Source organism: Falco naumanni, chromosome 10 (assembly GCF_017639655.2).
Source record: "Falco naumanni isolate bFalNau1 chromosome 10, bFalNau1.pat, whole genome shotgun sequence".
In the NCBI taxonomy this organism is placed as follows: domain Eukaryota; kingdom Metazoa; phylum Chordata; class Aves; order Falconiformes; family Falconidae; genus Falco; species Falco naumanni.
In genome coordinates, this window is record NC_054063.1 from 34046979 (window position 1) to 34068009 (window position 21031).

The window sequence follows — 21031 nt, forward strand, 5'->3', positions numbered from 1 at the left end:
TTTATGGTTCCTGAAGTACAATAGGGACCTCTATTTGCATTTGTTCCCTGAGACATGAGCGTGATATCAAACCTCTGTTACCCTCACACATCTGCACGGCCATGCCACCTGGTGGGACCGTGGGTGGGAGCTGGAGCAAGGTGAGGGCTGAGCCTGCTCCTCTCTGCGCGCTGCCACTGGTGCTGGAGCTCACTGCGGGGCAGGTATGGCTCTGCCATCTCCCCACACACACGGAGCTGGAGACCTTGGCTGCAGTGGCAGCTGGCTGTCGTGGCCTCACGAACCTCGGATGCTCCAAACCACATATTCCAGACTGTTTCAGAAAATGCTTATTTTGATGGGGGCACCAGTGTTCTCCATCATATGATTTTATACATCTTTGTACCCATCTGTGTATTCAAATCCTGCCTCAGCTCACCCTTTTGCTTTCTTAATGGCCTCCCTGTGCAGTGATCCTTTTTCTTTCTCCTCTCTGCTTTGGGATTCACAGGCCTAGCTGGGACAGGCATGTGCCAATGGCAAGAGGTCAGTAGCTTGACAAACACTCAAGGAATGGTGCTGCCATTCAGGTTTTCTCAGAGCTGTGGGATCTATCACCCAACTACATCATGGTCAACTCCCACGAGAGGGGCAGGTGCAAAAGGGCTTCTGAGGGTAAGAGGAATCTTCCTGCACAATCAGAAAATACCTCCCATGCATGAAGTTTGTATTTCAGGTGAGGAGCTTGAGGGTCCACCAGTGACTCACACACCCATCAAAGCCTTATCTGGGCACCCACACAGGGATGTGGTGATCAGTGGTGCTGGGCACCTAGGGAGAGGAACAGGGAGCAAATAGGGGATGGCATGAATGGAGGGCAGTCGATTTTGGCTCCCAGAGGGCTGCTCTGGCCTCAGTTTTGATGTGCCCATGGGGTTCAGTCCTTGACGGCTGCTCAGGTGCTTGTTGTACGTACATGTGGCCCAGGATGGAGCCAGAGGAGGGTCACACAGGAGGCAGAAGTGGGGTTGTAGGACTGTCACGCCTGCACAGTTCAAACATGTAAAAGTCCCTGGATCTGTTGCCCCGGACACAGTGCTGCCAGGGGACAAGGCTCCACATCGCCCAGCTCCTTCCTTGCTGGCAAGCTCCGCGGATTGCTGGTGGATGGGCAATGGGTTGTGTCCACATCCAGGAGGTCTTGCTGGCGTTTGGGAGGTGACCCATGCCTCACTACCTCTGCTAGGACCCAGCATGTGACCTGGCACAGCCTCCAGCGAACAGAGCACTTTGTTCTGACCCTTTGCACTTCCCTGCCGGTGAGCTGCCCTCTAATCCCCCCAAGGAGGGATTTTCCTCTCCCACCCCAGCTCCCTGTGCCTTGGTCCCCTCGGGAGCGCTGGCAGGGTAATCATTTACTTCCTGCCACAAGCTCCTCCTTCGGACTTTTCCTTCGACCTTCAGACTGAATCGTCAAAATAAAAACAACTGGAGGGACAGTGGTACATGCTGCTTCCCGCAGCTGGAGTGGGGCAGTGCCCGCCGGCTCTGCTGCCGGAGCCCAGGAGCCCAGCTCCCCACGCCTCGCGCTGTGCAGGTAATGCCGATTTGCTTTCTCTGGGATGATCACAACTTTCCCTTCTCTTAATGAGGTCCTGAACCCCTTTGGGAAAAGCAGGGGATTTTGTGAAGGACTCGTCCCTTGCTGCCAGGGACCCGGCTGGCCCGTAGGAGAGCTGCTCCCCAGGCATCTGGCTCAGGGTCAGTAGATAGAAGTGGAGGGGATTTGAGTTCCAGCAGTGGGTTTGTTTCCCACCTGTGGAGGAATCCAGAGAGGAGACGAACAGTTCCTTGCTCCCTCTGGAAATGCTGTACTAGGTGGAGAGGTTTCTTGCATTAACTGTGCCTTCCCCAGGAAACTTCCATCACAAGGAACTTCCATCACCCTGCTGTGTCCGCAGCCCCTCACCTCCCTGGGTTAGGTCCCATTAGGAGCAGCCACAAGTGTTTCTGACCTTGGGTAATTTCAGGAGCTGGCAGATCAGCAGAGGCAACTGGTGACCAGCCCTGTGTGTGTCCATGTCCCTGAGCTACCTGCACAGGGAAAGGAGGCTTGGACTGCACTGGGCTTTTACAGCCAGCACCAGAAGGGTGAGGTTTGCACCAGAAATTTCAGGTCATTTTGGCTGTGGTCTTCTGGGCTGTGTCTCTGCAGCCAGGCTGGCCTGGCAAAGCTCAGGGGTGCTGGCATCCCTCTAACGGGGCATCCCTGACCTCCTCGCTGGCAGGACAGGGAGGGTTGTTCCTGCTCAGTGCCAGAGCAGGGGAGCAGAGACGGGCTCAGCAGATTTCAGTGCAGAGCTGCTGCTCTTGCACAGGGGCTCACTGGTCCTGACAATGCCTGGAGCAGTGCTTGGCCCAATTTGGACTGGGCTGCCCACTGCATCCAGTACATATAGCTGTGCTGGAGAGACTATCCCCAGCTGCGCCAGCCCCAGTTGCTTCCCATGCATGTAGATAAAAAGGGGTAAAAACATACATCCCATACGGTGCAGCTGGAGTCGGCGGCTCTCGGGGATGGGATGGGGGTGGAGCAGGGCAGAGGGGAGACATTCCCAGGGATGGTTTGCCCACAAGCTTTCCTAACGAACCCAGCACTGTGCCAGCAGTGAGGGGCCTGGTTTCGGGCAGTGCAGCTCTCCAAGCCGTCTCCAAGCTGTTAAGCCCTGCTCAATCCGGCTGGGAAACGGCCTCTCTGCCCTTGTCCCTGCCAGGCTGGTCACACTTGGGGCTTGAGCCGTGGGTGGTGGCCCTGAGTGTGCACCCTATGTCAGACTGACTTGCACTGCAGGAGAAAAGAGGTGCTCATCCCCAAAACCAGCTGGTTTGTTTTAAGAAAGGCTCTAAAACATAGGCTGTAATGTATCCTGAAGTCCTGCTGGGGAGGAGAGGAAGCAGGAAAATTGCACCTTCCCCAAGGACAAGGCTGGCCAGCCAGGAGAGGAAGGGTTGCTTAGAGTCAGACTGCTTCCAGCTTTGTGCTGTTTATTCAGAGACTGTGCCTACACTTAAAAAGCACTTGGAAGCAAAAAAGTCCCAGCCAACTAATTTAATGGCAATAGGAAGACCAGTCATTTATTCCTCTGCAGATATAGAGGCTTTACAAGAGACCAGTAGCATTCTGTCACGTTCGTATTTGTAGAAATGGAGGCACAGAATGCTCGAGATTTGCTCAAACCCACTTTAGCTGTGCTTTGGAATAAAAACTTGCTCCCAAGTGGCCTCCTCTTGGCTCTTTTGACCAAAACTTCCCAGCACCCATGTGGGACTCCTTGGCAAAATCAAAGGCAATGCCTGAGGCAGAGCCCTGGCTTTTTAAAGCTAAAAGAAAAATGTAGAGAGAAAAAAAACAATTTAAACAAACCCAGTGGTCACCAGTGGTCTATTTAGTCTTTTATGAATCCTCTTAAGATGAAGAAATAGGCTTTTATCCTATCCTATCCTATCCTATCCTATCTTATCCTATCCTATCCTATCCTATCCTATCCTATCCTATCCTATCCTATCCTATCCTATCCTGTCCTATCCTATCCTGTCCTATCCTATCCTATCCTATCCTATCCTGTCCTATCCTATCCTATCCTATCCTATCCTATCCTATCCTATCCTATCCTATCCTATCCTATCCTATCCTGTCCTATCCTATCCTGTCCTATCATATCCTATCCTATCCTATCCTATTCCTTACCCAGCAGAGATAACTGCATAGTCAAACATTTTAGGTCACCTTTCACTGCAGGTTGATGGAAACTTGCTTTGTGCTCTCTAGAGAAATATTTGTTTTAATCTTATCTGGACCCTTCCCTGCAATTACAATTGCTCAGGACTGTGTGTTTCCACTGCAGCAATACTTTTATGATTACGGTTACAGATATTGCCAGATAGGGAGATTAAAATAGTACACCTTTCCCTATAAAATAGCATATATGCATTGCATATAAAACATTTTAATAGGGAGAGACAGGGGTACTCTCTGCATGTAGAGACAACGGGCTGGACCTGTGCAAATGTGGCTTTCCCGGGGTGAGTGGCACTGGCCAGGGCTGGCCCTGCTGGCAGGGACCAGGCTCAGCTGGACCACACAGCCCTCGACCCCCTACAGGGCTTGTGCGAGTGAAGGCAGCTTTCCTCCCCCGGGAGGGAAAGGAAAATGCTTCCAAGCACTGCCAATGTCTGGAGGCTCTGAGCTGTGCAAGTGCAGCTGAAAAAAATCACCTTTTCTGGCCAGGGCTTGCTCCCACCATGAGCTGACCAAGTCCATCCCAGTCAGGAGATGTGCACAGAAGGGGTTAAATTGCCCAACAGCTGCCCATCACCTCTGCCCCCAGGCCCAGCCAGAGGTTTGCCTGGCACAGAAGTGCTCTCTGGAGGGCAGGGAAACACTGCCCCAGCACGGAAGACCAGCAACGCTGGCAAAACACAACCCTGACACCAGCAGGACTCCAGCCTCACTAAAATTGTTAAATTGTGTTTAGGAGTGTGCGGGTCTGGGCAGGGGAATGGGCCAAGGGTGTAAGAGGTGCATGGCCACACCTGCAGTGGCCACAGGGATGTGTGCCTATCTAATGTACGTGCCCTGCAAGGGCTCCCACATCCAGCAGCCCCTCCAACATGGCACTAACGTGTCCTGTTGTGGGGCAGGGGCAGTGCTGGGCAAGGGGCAGGAGCTGCTGCTGGCCATGACTGTGGGTGCACAGGGGTAGGGCAAGGGGAAACCCTCACGCCTGGCACAAGGGGAGGGCAGCCTGGGTGGGCAGCACGCTGCAGCCTGACCCTGCTCACATCTACCTGTCCCACTCATGTCCTCCATCACGGGGACAACCGCTGGCCCAGGACACCTCTCCAGGGAGATGCATGGGGGTCGCCAGGGCAAAGCCCTCGGCAGCTGCCCCAGGCACCCGGTGGCATCTGCTGTTGAACCCCCAAGTGAGGATCTGCACTATGCTGGGGACTTACTGGGGGTCCATGTGTCCCTGTGCTTCCAGGGAATGTCTCCTCCTGTGCCAGGGAGCCACTAGTGCCAGGGCAGTCACCCTGGGTACAGGGACAACGAATAGGGTCTCAGATGCTCAAAAGCATCAAAACCCAAATCCTTTCCCGAGAGCAGAAATCTGTGAATTTTACAGTTGTAGGGTAAATTTCTTCTGCTGTACAGAAGTCAAACAGCCACCCAGTGCCACCCAGCTCTCTTCCAGTGCCCCCCCACCTGCCAGTCCCAAACCTCTTTAGAGGCATGTCCCAAAGCAAAGCCAGGGACACTAGCATGGTGGCAGAGCACCCTAATGATCCCCGCCAGACCGAGCACTGGGTAGGTGCCACAAAGGGAGCCAGCCCCACATCCCAGAGCCAGCGCTGCACCTGAGGGCTTGTTTCTAGCCTGATTCCTGTGCCCTTCACCTTTGCAGCTGGAGAAACATCTGCACGCTCTGCTTCCCGAGGATGCCTGCTGCCCATCGCTGAGCTCTCGCTCCAGCCGTAAGGAGAAGGGACTACTTCGTCTGGCTCTTATGTACATGGCCTGGATGGAGCCCTCCTCTACCGCCCTTGGGAAGACGAAGGGTAATGCTCCCACCGACTGGCACTGTGTCATTAACCCCTTGGGGATGGCGAGGGCACGGAGGAAGCTTCCCCACAGAGGGAGGTCTCCCACCGGCTGGGCAGCTGGCAGAGGGCAGAGCCCCACTGCACACCTTCCAGGTGGGGTCCAGCCTGGCTCATGCCACAGCTGGGGCTCGCCCTTCCCAGCAAGGGCTGCACAGAGCCCGGCTCCCGTGGGACCCACAGGGGACCCAGGAGGTGGCTGTGTGCAGGGGTGACGGCAGCTTCACGCTGCACGCCTGGCCCTGAGTTACACCTGGCACGTGCACAGCCCTGGAGCATCAGCAGCCCTTACAGATGGAGGGGGCATGATGGGCAAAACCGACCCAACCATCGCTTTGTCCATCGGTATCTATTGTTGTTCCTGGCTGCACTCCAGATTAGATATTTTATGCATTCTAGCTGGTAAAAACTTTTCCCTCCAGGATCCTTCTGCTTCCTCTCCTTTGGATAGAAAATGGGTTTTTAATTAAAGATGCCTTTATATGGAAAATAAAATCAAGCAGATTTTGTTGATAATACCAAGTGTTTTATTGAAAGGAACAAAAGCAGGAGATATTGAATTGAAAATGTATATTAGCTGCTGAAAGTATTTTGAAACTTGACCATTACAATGCAAGTAGAGGCAAAACCAGAGAAAATCAAAACATAATAGGAGATATTTTTAAAAGCTGATGATGCCAATAGCTTGAGGATTTTGGCTGAGCAAAAAAATTCAGGCTTTGACCTGAGACAGAACAGTACTTCAAGCAACATGCTGCTTCCCCTCTCATCACACATGGCAATGAGCACATCAGGTGTTTCAGATCATTTCTCCGGGTGGCTGCAGTCTGGGGTTAGGGACCTGTCCCACAGCGATCAGCCCCTCTGCTCCCCCTGGGGAAGGCTGCCCAGACCTCTGCCTTTACTGCCTTGCACTTACTCCTTAGCTTGCACCATAAGATGGCTTTTCTCCTGTTGCAGCTGCACACAGGGAGATTTTATAGGAAATTATAGTGGAAGCAAAAAGCGATTGCTTTATTTTCAGTGAAGAGAGAGCCCTTCTCCAATGTTTCCCCTTTCTCAGAGCTTAGCTTCTGTTCTCTCAAATCATTGCATGCTTGCAATGCCAGGTTTTCCTGTCCATGTATGTTTATGTTTGCATTTAATACTGCTGCAAAGCACCAGTCTGGCTACCCTGGGCTGCAGTCTTCCTGGGTTAGTGGAGGACATGGGAAGGAGCAACTTCTTCTGGGTTTGACCTGAACCAAATGACAGCCATGCCCTTCCTCCCCACCACAGGACAGGAGACAAATTTTCAGCTTACTAATGTGTAAAAAGTTGTTCTGGACACCTGAGATGCCTGCCAGGGCATAACTTGCTCCAACCCACCACCCAGACCACTCCCTCCTCATCCAAAACTACCACCCCCACCTAAATTCTCACTCCTTGGGTATATCTAGCAGGTGTCTCTTCATTTTTTGCAGCTGATCAGCTTTTCCTGCTCTCTTTAAAGGGCTGCAAGTGAGCCAGCAGTGGGATGGTTACCTTGGGAGGGTGGGGGTGTCTGTGTTCACAGGCTAAATGAAGTGCTGCAGGAAGCAAAGCTATTCCCCTCTGAGATTTAGGAAAGCGCCTTGGGGTTCTGCTCTGCCAGGACAGCCAGAGGCAGAGGGGGCTGGTGTGGGGATGGGGACCGAGGGGTCTCTGTGCTCACTGGCTGTGGGCTGCTTCCCATGCATCAGGACGCAGCCTCTGCTCGTAGAGGTGCTCCCAGGTGTGTTTAATGCTTTGTTCTCTATTTTCATGGGGTTATTTTTTGCAAAAAATGCTGCAAGCTTTTAGCCACCTGCTGTTTTCTCTCAGCCTTGCATGTAGTTTTTCCCCTAAAATCCAAAGGGTTGTTTGTCTGTGGGTTCCAGCTTGCTCAGAGCCAGGGCTGCTTGGCTGGGGCTCCTGCTTTGCTATGCAGTCTCTCTGGGGTGTAGGGAAAAGGGTCTGCAAAAGAAAATTGGGCAAGGCAGAAGCTCTGCAGAGGGTAGCTAAGAAAGCTTCCCCAAGTGAAGAAGTCGTTTAAAGTCGTTCCGAACCTCTTCCTGGATTAGCTGCATGCTATAATGTCTCAATGGGAATGAAAGTGGAGTTCAGTGCTGGCCTGGAGCTCTCTCTCACATCTGTAGTAGAGGAAAGCTTGAGTTTCGTGGGTTTTTATTGGATTTTTTTTCCTCCTTTATTGAGGAAAAGCATGTGTTTGCAGGAATACTCCTTCCTGCCCCTCCCTATGCTCCTTCTCTGAGCTGAAACTGCGGCATCTCCCCCTTACACCCTGTGCAGCCCCGTGAGGGACAAAAGCTGTGGGCTGCCTTAGGTGCCCCTCTCTCAACCTTGCCCCTCCAAACCCTGTGCTGCTTCCAAAACATCACCTGCTATCCCAGTGACAGCCTGCCAGGCCTCCTTGCCTCCGCATGCTGGCAACTAGCCCTTCCTAGAGCAGGAGAGGATGAGGCACTTGCTCGGAGGGGTTTGCAATCTAGGTTAGGTAGGGAATGATGCTGAGAGCAGTGACATCAGGGAAGAGGGTGGGAGGCAGCTTGCAGATGACGAGTCTATGAGGTTGCCTTTCCGTGCAAGGTACGCGTTGCATTAGTAATGTGTTTGTAGCAAATAACGCTGGGCTAGCATGGGAATGTGGGTCACCGCTGGCAGAACTGTTGAAGGAAGAAGGAGCTGCTTGTGCTGTGCTGGGAAGAAAATGTATGTTACCGAGGGATGTTTGGTGGGGGGAGATTTAGCTGTATGAACTGCTCCAACTTGTAAGTAGTAGCTTTGTGTTGGCCAAGTGGGTGCGTGCTGCCTGAGGGATGCCTCTGGCCTGGGTGTTGGGGGTGAAATGGTCTTTGGGGAGGGGGGCAGTGGTGGTGGTGATACGGTGCAGTGTGTTGTGTTCTGAGTGTGTGATAGTCACATCGTATCAGGAAACTCCTAGACTTGCTTGCTGATGCTCTCTGTGGCCCTGGCCAAGCCTAGAGCGTTCCTGCTGTCCCAGCAGGCACAAGGAGGGATGCAGCCGGGCATGTATAACCAAGGATTCCAGCGTATTTTCGTGACCTATTTCTGATTCTGTTGTTCAGCATGTGTGCACTCGGAAATCTTTGTGCTTTAGGGGGAGTAGGGTTTGTTAGTGATAAGGAAAAGCCAGTTTGACTGATCAGGAGATTTAAACCAAAAACTAACCTGGCTTTGAAGGTGGACTGAGGCTGGGGAAGGTGGCTCTGAGCCTGAATAGAAAAGGATACAGGATGAGGACGTATGTATTCTACAAACGTGTGTGGTACTTCAGTGCGATGAGAGAGACTCTTGCCTCAGAGCAAATACATTAAATGTAATAGCTTTGTTGGAAAGCACTGCCCTTGGTCAGCAGGGACTTGTTGCGTAGCTTCACTTCCAGCAAAGAAGCAGCGGAGCAGAACGGGGCTGGTGGGGGGAAGCATGAACAGGCTGTGGCCCTGGAAGAGGCTGCTGCCTAACTGCAGGCTGTGGAGACCTTGCTAAAGCAGCCTTGTCCAAGCCCCTCAGAGCAAGTCAGGACCTTGCCCTGCATCCTGCGCTGCCAGCAAATGCCTCCAGGCCAGGTGGAGGTGTGTCTGTGGCTGGCCTGTGTGCTCCAAGGTGCCCAAGCTGTGACATGTCCACCTGTGCCCGAGCTGTTATACACCCTCCCCGCATCTGAGATCAGAACAGTGTGTGCTGCCACTGACAGACCGTGGGGCCAAACCCAAGCTTGTGGGGGTTCAGGTTTGTAGGGAACAGGCTGTGTCACCTGTTTGGAGCAGGAGCGAGGTGGTAACTGTGTGGGCTTGGTTGGGTTGCTGTGGTAAGGGGTGGGAGCCCTGGCTCCTCTATCTGCTGCTGCCATTTGCAGCCTGGGGCCTGTTACACATACCTGTGAGCCCTCACCATCCCCTGTGCCAACCTCCTCCCTTGCCCTGAGCCGTGAGTGTCGCCTGTGCCAAGGCAGCAGGGCTGACATCCCTCTGCTGTGACCGTGGTACCTGGCCAGCCTGTCTAGCAGCCTGTGGGACAGGTGCAGCCCCAAGGCAGGTGTTGGATGACCTTCAGTAGACCTCGGTGAGCCAGGGAGAGCCAGGCTGTCAGGGAAATAAGGACTATGCCCAGTGGGAGGGGATGGGGATTGATCCGTCTGGGTGCTGCCCACGTGCTGTCCCTGCCGGTGGGTGCCTGCTGGGACAGGCTCTGTACCTGCTGCAGAGCAAAGTATCGGACAAGGTCAGGGTCTCGGACCAGCCTGATGTTGTAAGCTCTCTCACTGAGTGGTTTGTGGGTTTCACTTTAAATTTCTGTTTTCCCTTTCTTACCTGTTCGGAGACTCTGAAACCACAGCCTGTTTTTTGGGTCCTCATCAGATACGCGCCCAGATCCCAGGATCACTGGTGGGGCCTGGTTCAGTGGCTCTCCGGAGCGTGCAGGTCCCTCCACCTGGCAGATCCGAAGACCCATGCAGGAAGGGTTCTCTAAATGGGCTTGTGTTTACCTCAAAACTTGTTGTTGTCCTACAAGCTCCTTGCCTGGGCTCTGGCAGTTGGTGCTGCCAATTCCTTGGTCTTGTAGAAGAGCTATTCCAGGATGACAACTTGCTTGTGCCTACAAAGGCCCCCTTTTTCTTTTTTAGGGGAAGCAGTGGAAAGTGTATGTTTTTGTGACTGTTTTAATTCTTTATTTCCCTCCAGTAGTAAAACTAGGGCAGAGCCAGGGAGTAAAACTGAGTCTTAAAATATTTTTGTTACTTACTCCTAAGCAAAACAAGGAACTCCTCCATACACGTTGCCTTCCCAGGGTTTTCTTTTGCTCGGCCTGTGCGCTAGGGAGCAGGCTCAGGACTTTGCCCCTTTGTGAAGGGAGAGGTGGTGATGATGATGGGTGGTGGCAACTGCCTGCACAGCTGAGCGTGAGGGATGCTCTGTGGTGGGAATCCCAGCTTCTGGCACTGGCTGTGTCCTTGGGCAAGTCACTTACTTGCTGCGATGTGTGTGTGCTGGCTTACCTCCTGCAGGGCCCTGAAAGGTTTCATTCATGTCCCTAATTACTCAGAGTCCTGAATGAAAGGGGCAGTGGATGTGCCAAGTGTGTGACGTATTCCAGTACAACATCGTCCTTATGAGCACACTCCTTGTCCCTCCTGGGGACCAAGGGGTGGCTCAGGGAGGCTTGATGGGGTTGCTTTAGCCTGAGTCCCCTCTGCCACGGGAGAGAGTGTCTGTTTTGTGGCACTCATCCCCATCCTGTGAGCTATTGAGGGCTCCTGGCAGGGCTGGGAGGGGAGCTGTCCTGGTTCCTATAATTTCCTGGTTATTTTGGTACGTGGGTGGAAGTGGGAGGAGGGCAGCTGTGGAGAGAAGAGCAAGGTCAGTGAAGAACAAACGTGCCTCTGTGCACTTGAAATCATGCTGCCAGCTAATCGGCTTCGGTGCTCCAACTTTCCTTGCAGAACTCATCAAGCACGGCCGTGAGAGGATAGGACAAACCTTCAAGGCGTCCGGCTCCAGGCTCTGCTCGTAGTGAGTATGATAACCTCCCAGTGGGATGAGAGCCCTTTAAAAGCTCAGCCTGATCACCCCCGTGCTGGCCCGGCGGTGAATGGAGCTGGCTGGCACCGGCCAGATGTGGGCAGTCCCCAGGGAGAGCTGCCAGCACCCGCTGCCTCCCAGCATCTCCTGCCATGGGCGGCTCCGGGATGGCTGGGGGTCTGTGCCTGGCAGTGTGTGGGGGCAGAGAGAGGGAGCACCCGCAGGTGAGATGTGTGGGAGGCCAGTGGGAACTTTTTTGGAAGGGGCACAGCAGAGGGTGGCTGGGGGGATGAGAGCCTTCGGAGCCTCCCTGTGGTGTATGAGAGCTTGGTGGGCCTGAGGGGGGAATGGAAGAAGCTCTCTGGGACTGGGAAGAAGGGAACAGAGCTGCCTCCCCCACTCCACCTTCTGTCATATCTTTAATCCCAACTTTTGCAAGGAGAGTGGGGGAACCTTTAAAACCGAAGGGAGGAATCCCTGGGGTGGCAGGACCCATCCCTCCCCAGTGATGCCCAGGCAGGGTGGATCTGAACCAACAAGTGTTGATGTTCAAGTCCAGCACCTCCAGCCCCAGCAGCAGCTGTGCTGCCTGGATGAGAGCCCTGTGCGTTAATGCCTCTGCCCACAGAGTACGGGCCAGCCCCTTTGCTCTGCAACACCAACAGCCCCAACTGCCCTGATCTGCCCTGGCCTGGGGGAATGGCCTCTGTCTGCTGCCAGCCTGGAAGGCACGTGGTGGTCAGACCCAGCTGGACTCCCCTGGCTCCCTGTGGGGACACTCGCTGGGCTGCAGCATCCCTATGCAATGGGGTGGGGGCTGCATCTGCCTGGAGAGGGGGCTGGCCATAGCCAGGAGGGCTGCAATCTTGTCTGGCCCTGATGCTGTGCTGCTGCTGGGGCTGTACTGGTCTTCACATGTTGGTGCCCTGCCCAGTTTCTGCTATTGCAAATCAAGGGCTAACTGTGCCATTTAATCTGCTTGTGCTTCTTTGAATCACCTGTGCACCCACGAACATTTCCCCCCTCCATCTGTCAGTATGCACCTGCTGTCCCCTGCCTCCCCCAGAGCATGTGCACCCCCACCCCTTGGGAGCAGCAGTGCTACCAAGGGGGTAGCTGGGGAATTCAGCTGAGGCTTGCCGTGATGGAGGAGAGCACACACTGCGGTCTGCACTGGTCCCTGCTGAGTTATGGTGTGAAGATGTTTCTCTCTTGGATTTTGTTTTCAATACTGGCTTACTCTTCTTTTCCCAAGTGCTGAACGAGTTGCTCTTCTAATGGATCGTTCCCGGAGCCCAGACAAAAGCACCCAGGTGAGACCATGGCTCTGAGCCAGCAAGTTCTTACCTTTGGGATGGAGAGGGGCTGGTGCCTGTAGGAGAAAAAGCAAGGAGATCCTGTGTTAGCCTGCTGGGAGTCTTACTGCTGCCTTGTCCCTGTGGGTGATGCTGGAAGAAGAAAAAGGAGAGCAGAGAGGCCCAACATAGCCTTTTGGAAGAGGCATAATGCTCCCAGAGTCTGGGGAGGGGAAGATAATCTTTAAGGTTGCTTCCAACCCAAACTATTCCACCATCAGTTAAAAGTTTGCCAAAGCATCTATTGTGTCTCTTGCTCATGGGTGCTTACCAACGGCTCTGTGCAAGTGATGCTGTATTGAGGAAAGGAAAGCACAACCTGCAGCGTGGTCCTTGTGACTAACATTGTTATCTTCCCTAGCCTCCAGCCACAACTGACAACATCAACCTTGGACCTTCTGCAAACCCAAAGTAAGCTCCCTGCAAAAGCCAGGTAGGGTGTGGAGCACGCATTGAAGGGATCTGGTAGGGGAATGCAGTTGGTTCCTGTGTCTCACATGGGTGGTGTCTGCGAAAGTCCCAACAATTACATTACTTGTCCTTTAATACAATGTGTATCACTGGTGCATAGTTTTCAAGACATTCAGCTAGAGCTGATCCCTGTTGTGGTAGCAATCCTCTCCTGTCCATGTCTGCAGCCCTGTGTCACACCTCTCTTGAAAGGTAGTAGGGGAAGATCTTCCTCATCCCTGCTAGCTCCCTGACTGTCTTTCTCTGGAAATGGGGATAAACTGTTCCCTGCAAAGGTGCTGCTTGGTCCTGACAGGTGCTTTCACTTGCTGCAGTGTTCAGCGGGTGGGTTGCTGAGGGACTGCTCCTCCTCTGCTGGGCGCACTGACATGTGCAGTGCGAATCCCGAGCTGGCTGGGAGTGAGGGTCACCCGTCCAGTGCCCTCTAATCGCTTTCACAAACACTCATGTTTCCAAGAAGGAACTCAGCTTTGATGGTAGCGTTGCTGTTGTGTGTGTTTCTCCCAGAAACATTAACTTGTTCCATTCTTGCTCAACAGTGCCAAGCCAACAGACTTTGACTTCCTGAAGGTTATTGGCAAAGGAAGCTTTGGAAAAGTAAGTGGGCTTGTACAGGTGGGCTGTAGCTCTTCAGAGGCGACTTGGAAAGAGAAAGCATGTCTAGCTGCGTCCTTTGCTTGCACCTTTCCTGGGGAGTTTGGCCTCAGTGGGGCTGACACCAGATGAAGCCTGAGACAGGGTTTTCATCATCTGTCCTTTGAGCTGTCCTGCAGTCTCTCTAAGGACAGAAGCGTAAGGTGTTTTATGTTCAGGGTGGGGATGGTAAGGAGAAGTACCTGATTCAAAATAAGTTTCAGGCTTGTTCAGCTGGCAAAAGATCTTGAGACAAATCTGTATCTTGTGAAATAGCAAGGATTCACTTTAAATGGGACTGTCCCCAAATGCTCCAAAACTATTTTCTATTGGGTGTGTAAGGGATGGATGTGGAGATGTTGTGTGCTTCTTTCCAGCAATGAGAAAGTTCTGGGAAGTAAGAGGGCTGGAGCTCGGTCTTTAAAACTTTGTACCTGACCCTGTGTAGCTGTACACTCTGTATAATCACTCACAAGAGTGTTGAGCTTCTGTGAGGAAACGCCAACCATGAGCAGAAGGTGAGACCGAAACCCATGACCAGGGCCTTCTGTTGCAGGTTCTCCTGGCCAAACGCAAGTGTGATGGGACTTTTTATGCAGTGAAAGTCTTGCATAAGAAAACTATCCTGAAGAAAAAGGAGGTATGTCTGCTCTCCATGGCTACTTCTGTGAATAGTGGTCAGCGTGTATAAGGTATCCTGGTAATACAATCAAGGTATCTTGTGGCTGGTATTCATGTAGACATCTCACACGTTAAACATGGATTTCTCTTGCCATGGGAACATGGAGAAGAAATGAGATGAATCGGGTCAGAGAGGAGAGTGTTTCCCTTGCAGGGGCTGGAGATAACCCTCTTGGGCTCCCAGCTGCCACCCATTTTGAAAACAGCAGTGAGCCCCTACAGGAGGCTGGACTGGACCCTTGCCTGAAATGTTAACACCTTGCCTGCTTTTTGATAGCAAAACCACATCATGGCAGAACGCAACGTGCTCCTGAAAAATGTCAAGCACCCTTTCCTTGTGGGACTCCATTACTCCTTTCAGACCTCAGAGAAGCTTTACTTTGTGCTTGACTATGTAAACGGAGGGGAGGTGAGTGCACACTTACAGGCTTTATTTCAATCCTCTGTTTGGTCCTTCCCACACATGCTGCTTTTATTGCCAAAAATTGTTTCTTGTCAGAAGATAATGATGTTGAAGTATAATGCTGTTTTGACTGCTGGGAAAGACCAGCCAGGAGTGGCTGGCATGCTATCTCACCTGTAAATTGAATGAAGATCTTGCTGGCTGACCAGAGTCAGATGATTCCCAAGGCAAGGATGCTGAGAAAAGTGCGTGTTAGGGGAATCTTAAAATCCTATCGAGGATATGGGAAATACAGATGTTGGTGAGTCTTAGGGAAAACCCACTAGTGAGGCAGCTCTGGGTCCTAGTCCAGTGCTTGGGCGAGGCCATTGCAGTTTGCTAAACAACTTTTTCTGTCCTGTAGATGCTCACTTTTTTCAGCTTTTTCTGTGCTTTCTGAAACTGGCTGGGAGATACTGTTAGCATGAATGTCTTGCCTAAAGAGATTTTATATTGGGGATCTTAGTGGGTTCAGATCTCTGCATGCCACTTGTCATGGCCATACTACCACTATAATCGGCTTGTGGGATGTAGCAATCCTAATTTTATAATAGTTCTAATAAACTTCTTTTTAGGATTTTTTTTTAACTAGATCAGCAGATAACAGTGTTCTGGGGAATGAATTCTTAAGTGAGATTGTGATGTAAGAGGAGGACAAATGAAGCAACTTCTAGAAATGTGTTTAGATTGCTCAAGGCAACGTGGTTAGGGCTTATTTGGTGCTGTTCATTGTCACTTGCTGCAAATTGGTTTGTGCTTGAGTAGCTGGCCTTCAGGCTTGCTCCAGATATCCTTCAGTTTTTTAGAGAAGAAATGATCAACCTTCTCATCTGCCTGTAGCTCTTCTTCCACTTGCAAAGGGAGCGCTGTTTCCGTGAACCCCGGGCCAGATTCTATGCTGCCGAAGTTGCTAGTGCAATTGGGTACCTGCATTCTTTAAACATCATTTACAGGTAAGGCACATCTGCTGGGGAGAGCAGGGGCATGTAGCCTGCCCAGCCAGGCTGTGTGCAGTGCTGGGGAGGGAAAGGGCTTCACCAGGGCCCTGCAAAATGTAGGACTGGAGTAGCTGAAGAACATCCTAGTCCAGACAAGACAATGTGCTGCTGGCACTTTATCCTGCAAGAGGGATACGGTCTGCACGGGACCTGATGGGCAGTAAATACTTCCAGCCTGGTAGTGGGAAGGACAGAGAATGGTTAAGTGCAAATACCAAAAATAAATCTAGCTCAATAGGTAAGAAATTTTCTCAGTAACAATTTATGCGTAGAAATGCAGGCTAACATCTGATCTGTATGAGCAGCCTTTCTGTGTTTGCATGTGTGTATATTGATACCCCACAGTGATGGGAACCTGCGCTTTGGGAAAGTCTTGGTGAACTGGATTGGAAAGCTTTGTTAGCTCCTGTTCTTAGCTGCTGGTGTTTCAGATCTGGCTTTTCTAAATATCTGGCCAAACCTGCTCAAACAGCACTCTTTGTCTTGCAGGGACTTAAAACCTGAGAACATTCTCCTGGATTGCCAGGTATATTCACAACTCCTGCTGTCTTCTTTCTGCCTTTAAAAGCATCAAGACCATAAACAGAGGGCTATGGTCCTGCAAGCTGGGCTATAGCTCATTTCCTTGCATAGATTTTGTATGTATGCAGGTACTGCAAGAGGGAGTGAGCTGTTCCTCTGCAGAACTGCATGCTTGAAGCCCTCTCACCTCATTCCCAAAAGCTGGGACCTGACTTGTGGTCGGGGATCGGGGGGTGCTAAAAGCAAGTCACTGCTGGTACTCTGATGGTGACTGCTGTATAAACTGGCTCTGGGACAATGCAGTGGCAAAGCACAGCAGTGCTGAATCTCTTAATTGCTATGCAGTTGTAGACAAATTTAAAAAAATAAATCTAGACTCTTTCTCTATAGCTCCTGTACTTGTACTATAGGATGCCTAGAAGGTGAGGGAGGGGAAACAGATGAGCAGTGGGGAACTAAACACTATATGAGATGCAATGTGAAGGGAAATGCTGTCTCCTCTAGGAGCGGGCCAAGCTGAAATTTCTCCCTCTTCTTTAGGGACACATAGTATTGACAGACTTTGGACTCTGCAAAGAAGGAATGGAGCAAGAGGAGACAACTTCTACTTTTTGTGGCACTCCAGAGGTACAGCATGTGCTGGGGTTTCACTGTGACCTGGGGACTGAAAGCCTTCAGAAACTTGCAGCCCTGGATCTCAGACTTACATGGGTGCTCAGCATCTCAAAATACGGGCTTTGTGAATTAGACCGTCTCGGGCTCTTTGAGGCTGTCAGCCTAAAGCTGGAGTTCAGATAAGGCCTACCCTACCTAGGAGAGAGAATTTTACCTGTAGCAACTGATTAGTACTCTAAATTTGTTGTGCTATGAGGGGCAGGGATCCCTGTGCTTGGAAATGGCCAGTCTTGTGAAGCTGGGACTGTTCCAGGTGACTATGGAGACAACCTTGACCCTGGCAGCCCATGAGCAGGCTGTTTACCTGCTCTGATACCTTGGAGCTGCAGAACAGGGAGCCTGCTGGTACTGACATACATGGGACCTTGCTGGGCTCTTCTGTGTGTACTTGTTTTGCAGCTCCTGTGTAGCACGCTGTGTGGAGGAGAGCACCAGGCTCTCCTTTGGAATGTGAGCACTGCTCAGAGGGGAGGAAATGCTTTCTCTCCAATGCACCTCAGCTGGGTGTTGCTAAAACCCATCTCCAATCTGCTGCCTTGGAGGCTTTCTTCTTGCTTCTTACTGAGCTGGGGATCTTGGTAGCACTGTGGCCTTAGTAATACAGCTGTTCTGCTGCCCTTCCTCGGACAGCTTGGAGAAGGGTCTGTATATTCCTTTTAGTATTCGAGCACAGTAGAAGTGTGCAGGAATTCCCTGGGGGTAGCCCTCGGCTTTCAGTGGGGACCTACTTATGCAACAGTACAGCATGAACCAAGCAGGAATGTTTGAGCTTTGTTTTGTGGGTTTTGGTGGGTGTCTGTTTTTTGTGTTTTTTTTTTTGTTTCCCCTGCCCTAGACAAGGGAGCCTGACAGCACACAGAGACAATCCTGTGGGAGACCAGGCTTGATGTGCTGCTTGTTCTGCAGGCTGCTTGGGTTCTTGTGTGTTGCTCCTTAGTGGTGGTTATTGGTAGTTTTGCTGCTTTGAACACTTAGTGGGATGAAAAACTGCAGCTTTCTTAAAACCACAGAAGCCTTTTAGAGGTGTAACTTGTCAATGCAGGATAGGTGTGCTGGTTGAGTTGTTGTGGGTGGCAAATCCTTGTACAAGTCCTCTGTAAGAGGAGAAACTTCTGTAGCCCAGAAAAACATTTTGGGGGTTTCAGTAGGTGTCTTTCAAACCCATAGCTCTGAAGCAAGTGGAAAGTCTATAAAAGAACAGTCAAAATGCATCTGTGTGCTTCCTAATGCATTTGCTCAGCTTGAACTGCAGCCAGGTTTGCATACTTATGAGGGCAGAGCCCTTTTGTAATTTGACTCAATTATTTGCTTCTGGCTCTTCCCAGTACCTGGCTCCTGAGGTGCTAAAGAAGCAGCCATATGACAGGACAGTAGACTGGTGGTGCCTAGGAGCTGTCCTCTATGAAATGCTGTTTGGACTGGTAAGTTTGGAAGCAGTCTGGTTTGCTTTACATGGTGGAGAATTTTCAAAAGTTGTGGTGTGAGGTTGGTTGGGTGTTCATGTGGTACCTGACAGACCGCTGAATCCTGAATCGGATGACCTGGTTGAGTCATACCATCGCCCTTTTGAACACAGTAATATGGCAGGTCTCCCTCATCTGCTCTCTGCAGGACTCGTTTTGACCTGTGATGTGAGGTTCCTTATGGTAGCTCATGTCTTACTTGGCTGTTTCTTCTCTCTTTCAAAATAGCCTCCTTTTTACAGCCGGGATGTCTCTCAGATGTATGACAACATTCTGCACAAGCCACTCCAGATCCAAGGAAGCAAGACTGTGGCAGCTTGTGACATCCTCCAGGGACTCCTCCACAAGGACCAGAAGAGGAGGCTGGGAGCCAAGACAGACTTTGTAGGTGGCCCCCCTTACAATCAGGAGGGAGGAGGGATAGGAAACTTTTCTGTTCAGGGCCTTTCTTTCATGATAACAGCATGCCCTGTGAAAAAGCTTTGCATGCAATTTGATGTCTCTCCAATCTCCTAAAAGAGGCATATAGAGTTGACCTGAATTTCCAAAGGGAAAGGTGTGGTGACAAGTTAGGACAGCAATGCGTGATGGTTTCATGTCCCTTCAAGGGATTACTGGACTGTGACCCTCATGTATTAAAGATTTGCTACATGGCCCCTATATGAACATGCAGTAGCTCTAAGTCTTGCTCCAAACACTTAATGGTATGAAACCAGCTGGCAGGTGCTGGAAAAGGAGGGTTGGCAGAAGACTGACTCTTTCTCCCCCTGCTTTCTATGCAGCTTGAGATAAAGAACCACGTATTCTTCAGCCCAATAAACTGGGATGACTTGTACCACAAGAGGATTACTCCTCCATTCAACCCCAATGTGGTAAGTGGGTATTTCTGTTGGTATCTGGTTTACAGCGTTACAAAAGGAATGCTCTCCAGATGTCTTGTGTGGGCACTGGGCATTGCTGCAGTGCAGGTTAGGAACTGCAAACGCAGCAGTGAGAACTCTGTTGGAAGAGCAGCTGTGTTAGAATACCTGAGCACAAGCAGTTGGTTGGGGTCTGCTCACTCCACGTGACCATGCGTATGCTCTTTGGCTTAGGCTGGTCCAGCTGATCTGCGACACTTTGATCCAGAGTTCACCCAAGAAGCGATCTCCGCCTCCATCACCCACACGCCTGACCTAGCAGCCAGCAGCTCCAGTGCCTCAGATGCATTTTTAGGATTTTCTTATGCACCAGCTGAAGAGGGCATCTAGGTTTTATAAAGGCTTTCAGATGCCAGATTTTAACTAAACGGTTTTATGTTTGTTTTTCTTTTTTTTTTTTGAAAGGATTGGTAATGTCCTTTTGCTCACGGTTTAATGAAATTGGGACTAATATACTAACTGGCTGGAATGGAACAAAGCTCTTAACTTGCTGTTTGGTGGATGTCCCTCTAAAGGACTGTTCCACTGGCAGGGAAAGTGGGACACCAATTATGATTTCCACACCACCCCCACCACTATCCCCAGCGCCCCCGAGTGTCTTGTGTTACTTGGCAGAATTGTATTCACTCTGTGGTTGTATTTATGATTAAGGTATGTACCATCATTCACATTAACAGCCATGTCCCTGTAACTGGCCACTTTTTTTTTTTTGGTGGAGCTAACTACCCAGCTATGTCCAACTGCTTTGCCTTCCCACTAGAGAGGGAAACTCTTCACACTTCCAAGAGCAATAGCTTTTGTCCTTTAAGTGGACTGTGCCATTTAAGCTACTCATCCTGGGCTGAGAAACTATCTGGTTGTTGCTCCAAGGGCAGCTGCAGGGCTGTAAATCCCAAGCTGTGCTTGTGAGCGGATCGTCTCTCTGGTCCAGGATTGGGATGCTGCTGAAGCAACAAGGAAGCTGTTACGGAGGAGCCACTGTGTGGGAGAAAAATCCTGGATAAAATGGGTGGGGAAGAGGTTGAATTGTTGGAAAATACCTTATGGCTAAACCTTGCTTGGGCTGGGGGATCCTTTCACAGCATGTGTGTGACTTGCCTGAGGCACGCCAACAGTAACGTGAGGAGCATGATGTGGAGCACGGGGCAGCAGGCAGCGGTGATGCGCAGGGCAGCACCAGCACCGGCCCCGAGCAGCAGCGGCGCTCCACGCCCCAGCGCCTGCCTGAAAATGTGTCACTGATGTACAAGTTATTTATTCTGCCTTAATTTAAATGCTGATGTATTCGTTGTATGTCACTGCCCCCTTTTTTGTCTTTTTAAAGCTGTTTTGTTCTGTTGCTGCGAGGAGGAGAAAGGGGGCTAACTGCAACACGGGGATAAAGAAGGGGCTTTCTAGAAGTTGTGGTGCTCACGCTGTTGGGAAGCTTGTGCTGGAACAATGTTGGTTTGTGTTTTTTTTTTTTTTTTAATCAGACTTCTCTCTTGTACATGCTGAATCTGCTATGGTTTATATTAAAGTGCATACACCGATGTGCTTCCCTCTCTGCCCTGTGTCTAAGGGTTCGGGTGCGTGAGGAAAGCCGGGAGGTGGGTGGTGGCTTCATACAGAAAGTCACTAAAAGTTTAATTAAAACCAATACCTTCCCCGCTTTAGGCCAAGGGAGGGAT

The 21031-nt window shown here is 51.1% G+C and overlaps 1 protein-coding gene across 2 annotated transcripts; it reads left to right on the forward strand.

The window, feature by feature from the left end:
* Positions 1–1300: 1300 nt before the first annotated feature.
* SGK2 (serum/glucocorticoid regulated kinase 2) lies at positions 1301–20893 on the forward strand. Of its 2 annotated transcripts, XM_040608625.1 has the most exons (15): positions 1301–1576; positions 5445–5598; positions 11123–11192; positions 12457–12514; positions 12918–12967; positions 13567–13624; positions 14217–14300; positions 14619–14750; positions 15624–15736; positions 16271–16307; positions 16844–16930; positions 18304–18399; positions 18670–18825; positions 19224–19313; positions 19536–20893. In XM_040608625.1, exons 2-15 carry the CDS (start codon positions 5547–5549, stop codon positions 19689–19691), a joined length of 1239 nt encoding a protein of 412 aa, XP_040464559.1. In that variant the 5' UTR covers positions 1301–1576; positions 5445–5546; the 3' UTR covers positions 19692–20893. The 2 variants fall into 2 exon arrangements, with proteins under 2 accessions (XP_040464559.1, XP_040464558.1); XM_040608624.1 differs by lacking the exons at positions 1301–1576; positions 5445–5598; positions 11123–11192 and adding an exon at positions 11199–11425.
* Positions 20894–21031: the final 138 nt, after the last annotated feature.

Coding starts and splice junctions, on each gene's coding strand:
- SGK2 (XM_040608624.1), top strand. CDS start 11,199: ATGATAACCTCCCAGTGGGATGAGAGCCCTTTAAAAGCTCAGCCTGAT. Junction 18,400..18,669: donor ATGAAATGCTGTTTGGACTG/GTAAGTTTGGAA, acceptor CTTTCAAAATAG/CCTCCTTTTTACAGCCGGGA. Junction 18,826..19,223: donor TGGGAGCCAAGACAGACTTT/GTAGGTGGCCCC, acceptor CTTTCTATGCAG/CTTGAGATAAAGAACCACGT.